This window comes from Arachis ipaensis, chromosome B05, assembly GCF_000816755.2.
Source record: "Arachis ipaensis cultivar K30076 chromosome B05, Araip1.1, whole genome shotgun sequence".
In the NCBI taxonomy this organism is placed as follows: Eukaryota; Viridiplantae; Streptophyta; class Magnoliopsida; order Fabales; family Fabaceae; genus Arachis; species Arachis ipaensis.
In genome coordinates, this window is record NC_029789.2 from 14697432 (window position 1) to 14710620 (window position 13189).

At 33.0% G+C, this 13189-nt stretch overlaps 1 protein-coding gene across 1 annotated transcript; it reads right to left on the reverse strand.

The window, feature by feature from the left end:
• On the reverse strand, positions 10163–12052 carry LOC107643041 (probable aspartyl protease At4g16563). The gene has a single exon (XM_016346576.2). It carries the CDS (start codon positions 11878–11880, stop codon positions 10426–10428), a length of 1455 nt encoding a protein of 484 aa, XP_016202062.1. The 5' UTR covers positions 11881–12052; the 3' UTR covers positions 10163–10425.

Consider the following 13189-nt stretch of genomic DNA (forward strand, 5'->3'; position numbering starts at 1 on the left):
AGAGGTTCTCTTAAAAATTTTTAGTACCTAATTCTCCCAAGATTTGGGTAAACACCTCAGAGTTAATATCGGATACATCAAGACATCCAGAAAGACGACTCAAGATATTATTAAAATAATTCAAAAGAAGTTTGTCGGTTGGAAGGAGTCCCTGCTAAATAAGGCGAGAAGGCTTTGCCTAGTTAAATCACTTATGACTTCTATTTCAATTTATAACATGCAGATTTCTCTTCTTCTGAAATATGCTTGCGATAAGATAGATTCCTTGATATAAGACAGTTTTTGTGGAAAGGCAAAGAGAATGAAAAAGAGTTGCCTCTAGTTAAGTGGGAGGTGGCTATAACTCTTAAAAGGACAGGAGGATTGGTTGTTCGGAATACTTACTGTGCAAGCACGACGCTTCTTAGCAAACTGATTTGGGATTGTCTCAATAATAATGATGAGAAATTATGGGTGTAGATTATGAAGCATAAATATCTTTGAAATCCTACCAATCTAGACAACAACTGTAGATATAATTCTTTGGCTACTTGAAAGAACATTGTTAGAGCTTATGATTCTCTTAAGAAAAGACTTCGATGAAATGTTGGGAATTTGCATCAATCAGTTTGATATGATGAGTGGACTCCTTTTGAAGAGTTCTGCAATCTTGTTTTTTATGTGCACATTTCTAAGTCAAGTATTGTAATAGCTGGTTTATGGAGGGATGGATCTTGAAAGGTTGATAGATTTACTACGCCACTTTCTCATGAGATCAAGTAGTTTATTCGTTGTATGAGCCATCCTAAGATGGCGAAGATGGAGCCAAAGTGAAACTGGTGGCCTGCAGCAACAAAAAATTATAATGCAAAAGAGGACTATAGATTATTAAAGAACAAATTGAATTAGAATGTCAATAGCAACTGGAACTGGCTGTGAAATTCGAATATTCCTGAAAAGATCAAATTAACCATGTGACTTGGTCTTCATAATGCTTTTCCAACTAAGGTTTTTCGGTTTAGGCGTCACTTAGCTACTTCAGATATGTGCCCGAGATGCAATGAGGTGCAAGAAACTATAGAGCATTGTCTGAGAGACTCTGTGAGATCTGTAAAATTCTAAAAATTAATAAATATTTAACTAATAAGTTAATTATGAGGCCAAGAAATCAGGAGATTAAATTTTATATTTCAGAGAAGTAAAAAAATTTAGAATGCGTATTAAAACACTAATTTTAAAGATATTGATCCAAAATCGGGTTGAACCAGTTAGGCCCAATATATATAACCTCATAACAGCCACTCCTTGCCTTCATTCATGAAACTCACGCTGAGGAAGAGAAGAAAAATGCAAAGCCCTAACCTCCATCCCAACTCAATCTTTTTTTTTCCATAATTTTCAATTCGGAGCTCCGATCGTCATACCGTTTGCGGCCACACGACTGTCTCGTTGAACTCTTCAAATCCATCTAAACAAAGTGGGGTACTCTGGTGCGAGATATAGCTGAGTTCTATCCAATTTCTCTGTGGATAAAGGTTAAATATATATGAAGTTGATGTCAAATTGGTGAAATAAAGTGCTTGAATTGGAACTTTGGTGGTTGGAAGCTTGCCAAGTGGACTTTGGAGGCTTGAAAACTTGTGGAAACATGGTCTTGAGGTGTTTTGTTGTTTGGGAGAAAAACGGTCAAGGTATGATTTTGGTTTCCTGTAGTTAATCTATAATGTTACGTGAAAACTTAGGCTAGTTGTCATAGGATAGGCTTGAATGTTCGGAATTGTTGGATTTGGCAAATTAAAATTGTATAAATGTGATGCTGATGGTGATTGGTGAATTTGGTAGAAATATGTATGAAAATTGCTTGAAAGAATTGATGAATTTAGGTGTTGAAGTGATTGTGAATTGGATATTGAGTATGTGATATTGTGCAATAATAATCGGTGTCGGATTGGTTGGTTTTGGATTGGAAATTTTGAAAAATTAGAGGTTTTGAATCTTTGGTAAAAACTGAATTTTTGACCAACTTCGGCGAGCTATAACTTAGTTTTCGAACCCCCAAATCTTGTGAAACTTGTTTTGAATAAAAATTAATTTTGAGAAGTTTATAACGTTCGAAGAATAGAATGAAAATAATTTTTAATAAAAAAATTATGCGCGTCGAAAGTTTGGTGTGAAAAACTAGTTTTTCTGAACTTCACAGCTTTTTGGGCAATCTAATATGGTTGTGCACGCGATAGTTTCACGCAATGTAAGTTTTAGGCTCTATCACACATTCGTGTAACAAAACACGGCTGGATACGTGACATTTTCAATTTTACACTCATGCGTATGCAAAAACGTGCATGCGTACGTGCAACCTTTCTTCTGCTCAAAATATTCGTGTACACGTCAGGAAGCTCGCGTACGCATGACCCTTGTTTTGCTTAAAATTATTATTTTTGAGTTTTCAACTATTCATCTAGCTTTCAAAACCTATGTAAATCTTGCTTAAGGTCTGATATCTAGTTTTTAGCCTTTGGAGTAAGTGTGAACATGTTGAAGGAGTTAAATTGAGATTGAAGGAGATTGTGAAGTAAAAAATTGAGTTAAAGATGAGCTGATAATGCTCAACGAGTTATGTGATGAGGACGATTATGATATTGTTGAATGAGATGATGGTGATGGCAATCAAGTGTGTATTTAAGAACATTTATGATGTTGAGAAATGAGGAAGAATGAAGTTGATTGAGTGATAATGAGTTAAGGTTAATGTTTGAGACATCTGGGCAGTAAGTAAGGATTGTAGTTCGTCCCACTTGCTCCAAGTTAGTAATTGAAACACTTGGACAGTAGTAAGGGTTGTGGTTCGTCCCAATTATTCCGGGTTGAGTTTGGAAACACCCGCCTAGGTAGTACATATGAGTAATGGTTCGTTCCACATGCTCTGGGTTAAGCGGGAAGTATGCAAGGGTGGTGGTTTAGTTCCACTTGCTTCACGATGTGGTGTTTCTGTCCAGGGTTCGCTACTGGACATGTTGAGTTTGGCTGTATAACCGACAGATGATATCATCGGTCATAGGGCACGCATGCATCATATGCACTTGTATATTTTATTTGAGTATGCATTTGTTTTTTGCTTGCCTAATTGCTTATCTGTAATTAACTGCTACTTGTTCTATTTGTTGTATCTGTTCTATATTTGTGTTTTCCTTGTCTGTCTTGTTTGTGTTTGTTTCTGAGAGATCCCGCTAGCGGTTGGAGGAGGCGCTGATGGTTGTTTCACTTGGTGATTTGGAGGTTTGCAAAGAATGGGAAATAAAGTGTTGGACTAGAATCCTTAGATGTAGTCACCATGTTTCTGGTTTAGTGAAACTCTAGGATTTAAATGGGTTGTTACAGTTTTGGAACGCCTCTGGCTTTCCGAAACATTATTTATTATCTACACGGGCACTTTCACCATACTGAGAATCCCTGATTCTCATTCCATACATATTCTATTGTTTTTCAGATGCAGGACGTCAGGCACCTCGTTGAGCGTGATGGAGGCTCTGTTGAAGTGAAGATCTACTTTGGGATTTTTATGCTTTGTATTTCATATATATATATATAGGTTCTCCACTTGTATATATTTGTATTTTGTCTCTTTTAGAGGTTGACTTGGAGAAACATGATTTATATTTTATATTTTTTACGTCAAGAATCCTATTCATCATTCATCTTGTACATAACTTGTATTTTGTCCCTCTTAGAGGTTGAATTCGGAGAACCAGGGTTTATATTTTATCTTTTGGATAATATTTTTGGGTTGTGTATATATATATATATATATATACTCTGGCCGGCCTTTACTTCGCAGGTCAAGTTTGGAGCTTGTTATTTATATCTTTGACACTCTATATCATATGTATATTATCCTTCCATACGCTGTTATCTATTCTTCTATGCTTAACCGTTTCGAGTGTGATGCGAGTTTCGAGTTTTATTTTGCTCAACTTTCTTTAAGGCTCCTAATTAAACTTCTTTTTATATATGCCTACGTACGCATTTTTCTTTTAGAGGTCGTAATACCTCACCACCTCTGATTTACGAACTTAAGTGTAAAATTCTGTGTGGTAATGTGTTACAAGATCTAAGGCAGTTTGTCAAATGTTAGATCATCTTATCATGGACTTAGCTACTGGTACCTCTCTTAAAGATTGGTTTCGGAAGATCATACATGATAATGAGGTACTCTTTAGTTTGGAGTTTTGGTGGGTATGGCAACATAGGTGTAACGATATTTTTAATCTTGAAAATAAATTGTCAGTCTACAAGGTTGTTGCGTTGGCAAGGAATACCGCCAATGATTTACCATTATATATGAGTAGAAGCACGTCTTTTAGAACTCTCAAGAATCGGTTATGTTGGGAATAACCAGCAAATAATAGTTTTAAAGTTAATTGTGATGCAAGTTTGTTTTTTAATTTGAATTTAACAAGATTTGGGTGTATTATTAGATATTCTAATGATAATTGAATTTCGGGTTGTTTTGGAAGTTCTCCCCCTGATCTATTGTCAGATGTGAGCTTTTTGCTGTTTGAAGGGGTCTTTTTTTAGATTGGGATTGTGTGGATTACACGATATTATGTGTGAAACGGATTGCCTTAATCTCTTACACCTCATGCATGATTTTAATTACTAGTGGGTTTCATTATGAAGTTATTGATATGATTTGGTGCACAAGATTTAAGAGCTTCTATCTCGTCCTTAGTTTGTTCATTTTGAATGGGTAGTCTAAAAAGCTAATAGAACTACGAATTGGATGGCTAAATATAGAATTAAGAGTAATACTAATCATGTTATTTAGTTTGAGTCTAGAGTTAATCTTCAGCAAATTATTCATTCTGATCTAGGATAGCGTTTTGCTTTGTCTATTTTTGTATGTTTAAAAAATGGCATAGTCTCTCCATACTCAATTAAGAGGTTACAGGTTCGAGTCTCATATCTTTGGTAAAAAAAATAATAATAAAAAAAAAAAATAAAAAAAAAGGTTGCGACTATGTCTTCTAATTAATTATTAATAAATACATGTATCTCTCTCTAATATGCAAAATGCAACTGATTTTCCTAGAGAGAGAAAGGGGGATGCGGAATTAATAGTTCCGTGTGTTGGGTTGTGTGTAATCCACTTGGCATAAGTTTGAGCTGTGGACAGCTGGTTTACACGAACCAAGTACTATACACTCTTTGCAGCTTCTCCAGGGGAGAAGAATTGAACCTCTCATACTTCAATTCTTCCAGTTTATTTTTTCAGTTTTTCTTGTCATTCATGTATTCATGCGGGTGTTGTGTGTCGTTTAATTCGTTTTCCTCTACCCAGCAACCGCCACTGTCTTTGTATCATGTATGTATTATCAATAAAATCATGTCACGTGAATATATTTAATTATTTAATTTTAGACAACATATTATATTATAAATAACAATTTAGTATTTACTCCCGTATCGCAATCGGGTATGCAGATAAATCAAATTGAACAACATGGGTACAAGTCAACATTGTTATTTTATGATTTGAGGATGCGCATTTGCAGTGCCTCGTGTTATAGCATGTACGATGTTACACCCAAATAAAAATGAAGTTAATGTAAGCTTGTGGATGTTGATGTAAGCTTGTGGATATTATTATTATCTGTCATGATGAAATTTTTCTATAGTAATAATTGACAAAGAGAAAGCTCGCATTTATTTATTTCTTGACTGATGGAGCACGCTATTTACTATTCTTAACTCCTTGAACAAAAATAATGACATATAAGAAGAAGAATTGATAATAATATGATGACCCATCATACGATTCCAAGTCTGACGTGATTTCAATCGGTTTAGTAGGAATTTAATTAGCTTTTTTTTTACATTGGATGAATGGTTTAATTTAAATTATAGGTTTAAATTTGAATACCCTATTCGCAGTACGTCGATTCAGTATCAAAAAATGTATTTTTGTCGGCGTTTTCGCCGAAGGAAAAAGTTGCTTCTACGTCTGGATCCGAATAATTTTTTCTCGAGTTGCCGAGAATTGTGGTGGCTGCATCGAGAGCAATGTTCTTCGCGCCACGAGCGAGAAGAGAAGAGACGCTGCAAGTTCAGAACTGGAATAAGAACAACCACGTGGGGACGTATAAGACCAAGCGCAAAGCTGGAATTTCTTGGCTCAGTATCGTAGGATAGGATTAAAGTGATTTTATAAAATTGATTTTGAATATAAGTGAGTTTGTGTCAATATAATTTATGTTTGACAATTTTATATTAAAATTGATTTTAATAAAATAAAATTGTTTGAATAATATTAATTAAAATCACTTTTAGATAGATAATTAGTTAATTATTAAAAAAATATAATATTAAATTATAATATTATTTTTTAGTATATTTAATCCTTTTTTATATTTCTTTTAGTATATTTTTTATATAATATTTTTTATAAAATTCTTCTAACTTTTTATATTTTTTTATTATGTATGATTAATTTTTTATTTAATTTATCATTTTTAATAGGAACAATGATACATATTATAACAAATTAGAATAATAAACAATGAACAAGAATTATAATAATAAATTTTACAATGTCAAATAAAAAAATATTCTATAATTTTTTTAGTATTCTCAGTATTTTTTTATTTAGTATTATTTTAGACAGTAAAATTTTATTACTTATGATTCCATTGTTATGTATGATTAGTTTTTTATTTAATAAGATCAATAATTCATATTATAATAGAATTACAATAACAAATTTAATAAAAAAATCAAAATATAAAAAAAATACTAAAAATTAAAAAAAATTAAAATATTTGAAATGATTTTGAACAAATATGAAAATTCGTTTGGAGAAAACTAATAATGATCATCAAAGGTGAATTCATGTTGAAGTGAACGTAAAAGTAACAATTTTTTTTTGTTTCTATTAAACGCGCTTTTAAGCTGTAAATCACTCCTGCGTTGAGAAAAAAAAGATTGTCAAATATAAAAAAATAGACGTTCAAAGAACTTCAACGCACTTTTATTCTTCAAACGGGTTTGCCAAACACACCCTAAATTATTGGGAGAATGGTGATGACGTAGGAAGAAGGAGACAAGGACGGTGATGCTTGTGATGACGGTGACACAGGCAGTTGTAATAAATATGTATGAGAGTTGGAGAAGAATTTGAGCAGTAATAAAGAAGTTAGAGATTAGAATAAGTTAGGCTACGCTAAGAAAAGTAATTTAAAATTTTTAAGTAATTTTTTAAGATTTGAATAATTTTGTGGCATTAAATCTATCTTTTATAGATAAAATTTTAATTTTTTTGTTTGTAAGTAAATTTATCAATATATTTATGAGTAGAAATAGTAATTTATTTTAAATTTATTCTACATCTAAACACGTTAATGTTTAGGGTAAAAAACGTTATTAAGCCATGGGAGGAAATAATTTACGCAATTCAGCCAAAATGAATTCTGATATACCATTCCACCAAATATGATTTTTATATAATTCGAATCAATAACATTCTAATTATATTTACACCTAATTCGAATTGAATCACATCGAATTACTCCCAAACAATATTCGAACGTAGTTCGAATCAAATTGTATCGAATTTTGCATGCATAGTTGGAGTTATATTAACTCGAATTACTTGGAGCACGTGGCCTAGGTTAGTTCGAATCAAATTGATTCGAATTACTCACATTTCGAATCAAATGGCTAATTACACATTGTACAATAAGATACTAGAAAAAATACTATATAATATAAAAAATATATACTAAAAGAAGTATAAAATAAGATTATAATAAATTAACTTTAGTATAAAATTATTAAATATAAATTAATTTTAACTCCTATTAGTACATTGAATTAAAAATAACATATAAAAATGTACTTGTATTTATTAAATTTTAATAAACATATAAAAATTAATGACTTTTTAAATATTTTTTTATAATAGGAGTACATTTTTATATACTTTAAATACTTTGTATAAAAATGTACTTGTATTTATCATACAAAAATAAGGTGTTGTGCCAATATAATAACATTATAACATTTTAAATCAATTTTTTTTCAGGATTGTAGATTAAAAGCAGCACATGAAAAAGTATTATTGGTATTTTAAAGCTAACTTAATTAAGAAAGATAGAACTGTATTTTTTAGGATTTTATATACATAATTAGGCTAATTTTTTTAATATTGATCAAAATGTGTGTTACACTATATTATTTGGTTTCAAGTAAGTTTTACTCTACTATATTTTTATTTTTTTTACTTTTCAAAAGACACAAATCTAAAAAATTTTATAAATTAATTTTAAAAAAAATATCATTGACGTTTTATAAAATTTTGTAGATTTGTGTCTTTTGAATTATAAAATTTTATAAAATGTCAATGATATTTTCTTTTAAATTAATTTATAAAATTTTTTAGATTTGTGTCTTTTGAATTATAAAATTTTATAAAATGTCAATGATATTTTCTTTTAAATTAATTTATAAAATTTTTTAGATTTGTGTCTTTTGAAAAGTAAAAAAAAAAAAATATAGTAGAGTAAAACTTACTTGAAATCAAATAATATAGTGTAACACACATCTTTGATTATTAAAAAAAATTAGCCTAATTATGTACATAAAATCCTAAAAAATACAGTTTTATCTTTTTTAATTAAGTTAGCTTTAAAATACCAATAATGCTTTTTCATGTGCTGCTTTTAATCTAAAATCCTAGAAAAAAATTGATTTAAAATGTTATAATGTTATTATATTGGCACAACACTTTATTTTTGTATGATAAATACAAGTACATTTTTATACAAAGTATTTAAAGTATATAAAAATGTACTCCTATTATAAAAAAATATTTAAAAAGTCATTAATTTTTATATGTTATTAAAATTTAATAAATACAAGTACATTTTTATATGTTATTTTTAATTCAATGTACTAATAGGAGTTAAAATTAATTTATATTTAATAATTTTATACTAAAGTTAATTTACTATAATCTTATTTTATACTTCTTTTAGTATATATTTTTTATATTATATAGTATTTTTTCTAGTATCTTATTGTACAATGTGTAATTAGCCATTTGATTCGAAATATGAGTAATTCGAATCAATTTGATTCGAACTACCCTACCCTAGGCCACGTGCTCCAAGTAATTCGAGTTAATATAACTCGAACTATGCATGCAAAATTCGATACAATTTGATTCGAACTACGTTCGAATATTGCTTGGGAGTAATTCGATGTGATTCAATTCGAATTAGGTGTAAATATAATTCGAATTTTATTGATTCGAATTATATAAAAATCATATTTGGTGGAATGGTGTATCAGAATTCATTTTGGTTGAATTGCGTAAATTATTTCCTCCCATGGCTTAATAACGTTTTTTAACCTAATGTTTAAATATATATAAAAAAAGTCAAAACTACAATTATTTTTAAATTAATAGAATAATATCTATGGACGGTTTTTAACAAAGTTGTGTGTATTTTTCAGAAACCGGGTTCATGATAAAATGTAATTTTAGGTTCTATCCTGCTACTACAACTTTTTAGAAGTAGGGGGCAAAAAGGCGGTTTTGAATTGTAGTCAGATAATTACAAATTTTTAAATTAGATTAGTCAAGTTTTAAGTGATTTGATTTAGATGCTGCTGTATAGATGACTAAACTACAATTAAATATATAAGTTCATAATATATATATAAATGTTCAAATGGAACAATAAAATAGTAGAAGGGTAGGAATAACTTGATGTATGGTGGAAGCTGAATATGCTAGTATTACCACAACTTACATACGTTTAGTAAAAGGGAAGCTAAATTATCCATTATCCTTATCTGTTGTATATAGGATCTTGTGCGAAAGATAGACATAACAAGTTAACAACTCTCAAGTTGACTTTTCGTCGTGTCATGTAATAATTTCCATGATTCGATCGTTTACTTTTTGCCGATCCTACTTGGTTTCAATCTTCGTCTGTACATTTTTATCAGCTTATGCTTTGTACTTACACAATTTGCTACCTGGTAATAGATCTATTATTACTTCTCAATTACAGATTGATTCAAACTTAAGTTGGTAAAATTATATATAGAGCGATAACACATACGATCGACAAAACAAAAAGTAGTAAAACAGAACATAAATTAAAAGTAGAGAAAATATTAATAGAACAAATCAACGATGTAATCAATTAGTAAAAACTCCACTTTAGTTTTTGCCTAGTGATGGAAATAAAAATGTGAAAAGATTTACAAGGATACACCAACCAAAAAATAAAGAGCAATATTAACACAAAAAGTACAAATTTCGGCTATACAGAGTAAGGACATGGGCAGTGGGCACCGAAGCCCGCCACCGCCTTATTCCCATTTACAGTTAACCGAACCCGTGACTGAGAGTTCTGGTGGTCCAGTGCAGAATAGAGCACACTAGTTCTTCTCACGGTTCAGGCTATCCCAAAGCAACGCGCACTGCCTTCTGGCGAATCCCACGCGCTGCTTTTCGAGGTCGTAAATAACCTCAAAGCCCTGCTGCTGGTAATTCCCAAGCGTGGCCCCGGGCCCACCACTTAACTCAGAATCATCACCACCGTTCATCAGCATCATGCACCCCACTCTTCTTTTCGTCGTGGCTCCATCTTCACCGTACAAAAACTCGTAGAAGTAGTTCCTTCTAGGCAGCACCACACTCGAATCATTCCCCGCAAAACGCAACGTCACCGCCGGAACCTGGGCCACAGTGTCCAAGTAATAACATGGGCCCAGGCCCGTTTTCCCCTCCACCTCACTCGCCCGCTTGTGAATTCGCCCCACTCGCCGGTCGAACTCAGCCACCACCGAGTTATACAAACTCGCCGGCAACATCGTGAACGTCGTCCCGGAATCAACTACAACACCACCACTCCCTGTTGCGTCCACCTTCCTCAGTATCTCCGGCGCCGGAATATCCCTCTTCCCGACTGAGATTCCAGCGAGCCCGACGGAGTAAAAGTACGGGTGCTTCGGGTTCCGAAGCAGGGACGTGTACACGAACTCACCGTGTTCGTCCCCGCCGTCGCGACGGCCGAGAATGAGTGGACTCGGGCGACGAATTCGATCGCCGTCGAAAGAATGAGATACCAAACAGTATGAGAATCGATTACCGAGCTGAGGTGAGAAGGTGGCTAACTGGGCCGGAAAAGAGAGCAAACCACGGCCGAAACCAGCGACGCCGGTGGGCTCACCGAGGGTAGTGTGGGCGCAACCGAAGGTGAAGTTCTTGAGAACGAGAGAAGACATAGAGAGTGTGTGGCGATAGAGGTTTGCGATTAAGCTTCCGTCGCCGTAAGCGTAGTAGAATGGCGGACACGCCGATGAACTGCAATCAGAAGTTTCTATGGCGTCTAAGGGGCAACGTGCCATTGCGCAGAGGTCGGAGGATGACGTGGAGGAGTGGGCCGCGGAGCATGCAGGGGACTGGCATGACACTGCGTGGGCCCGTGTGATGTTTGGTGGCCTGCTTGGGCCTGGGCTGGGCTTTCCCTCGCAGAGTATGCACTCGAAGGGGGCACAGGGGAACCAGACAAGGTCGCTGCCTGTGTCCATGTAGAGGGTTATGGGATGGGCCTGGGCCGGGCCAGAGCCCAGGGTGAAGGACAAGGTGTAGTCGCTTCCGGGGGAGAGAGGAAGGGAAACTTGGTGGTGGCGATGACGTTGGCGTTGGTGGTGGAAGCGGACGGCGGAACGGGTGGAGGTGGATTTGAGGAGGTTGTGGGTACTGTTGAATTGCTCTTTGGAGATTGAGTGTGTGAGGGGCAATACAAGTGTCTGTGATGATGATGATGGAACCCAAATGAAGATAAGAATGAACCAGAGAAGCTCAAGCTTCATTGCTGAAGATGCCATTGCTCTTCACTTTTCAGGCAGAGAATGAAATTTTGATTTTCAAATTAATTGAGACTCAGACTTACGAGAAGGACGGGTTTTATAATGGAATTCATTACTGATGGTACGAAGTTGCCGCTTCTGCGGACTTAGGACAATGTTATTATCCCAATTAATCAGTATTCAATAGTGATATACTATAATACTTTAATGTCTTTTAAGGGTGTAAGTATATTGATGTTAATGTGGAAGGGTGATAGCTATTTTGTTGATGGTTTTGCTGCCAACAGGTTTTGTTTAGGACAGTCATTTTTTGATTTGCTGTTTTCACCTTCCTTTAGTGGTTCCAATTTTCCAATCCAAGGAATGTTAAATCTTTTTAAAAGAAGAAAAATAGTTCAATTGGCCACTTGGCATAGTTAAATTAACTAAATCCAAATTTCATGCTTCAACGGAAACATATTAGTCTCTTCAATATATCTCATAAAATTGTCGACCAATTAACTTCCATATTTTATTTCAGTTGAAAAATGCTAATCAGCATTTGTGATGAATTAACTGTACAAAATGATGTTTAGCCTTTTCATTGATTAGGTTAAAGTCCTATTCTCATAGATAAGTGAAAGACTCAACTATTTTTAGTTGTTTATTTTTCGAAATACTAATAAATAAAATAAAAGGTAAAATAAAAGGAAACGTGGAAAATGCAATCAACGTCAAAATTGACTGCGATGTGCGAACCAATACATTGGAGACGTCTAGCAAGATTGCAAAGAACAGAGAAAGCGCTCAAAGCAACGTAGTTATCAAGTCAATCAGGGTCAGAGTTCAATTATTTTCATGTATTAACTTAACCTAATGACGTATATTGGTCAAAATCAACTTTTCTTCCATTTCATTTCAAAATTTGTCTTCCCTGCCAACCTTTTCATTTCTTTTCCAATAACCTTTTGGTAGGTGTTTTATTTTAGAATTTGATTTTTTAAAAAGAATGTTCGGTTAATATTTTTAACAATAGTGAAAAATCATTAATATTAATTCTAATATAAGGTAAAAATTTGATAAATTTGACTAAATCATCATCTAATAGTTCTTAGCTATCAATTTTAGACGAAGATAACTATATGTGAATAATAAAAAAATTTTGGTTATCTAATATTTTTTTTAAATACTGTGCATTCTAAAAATTAATGACTAAATTAATTAGGTAATTTTATTTTTGATGTATATATTACATGATTATTTAATTTTAATGCAATTTTTTTATACAGTGAATGTGTACAAATGAGAAGAGTAGACAAAAGATAATATAGCTAAAACGAGAATATAA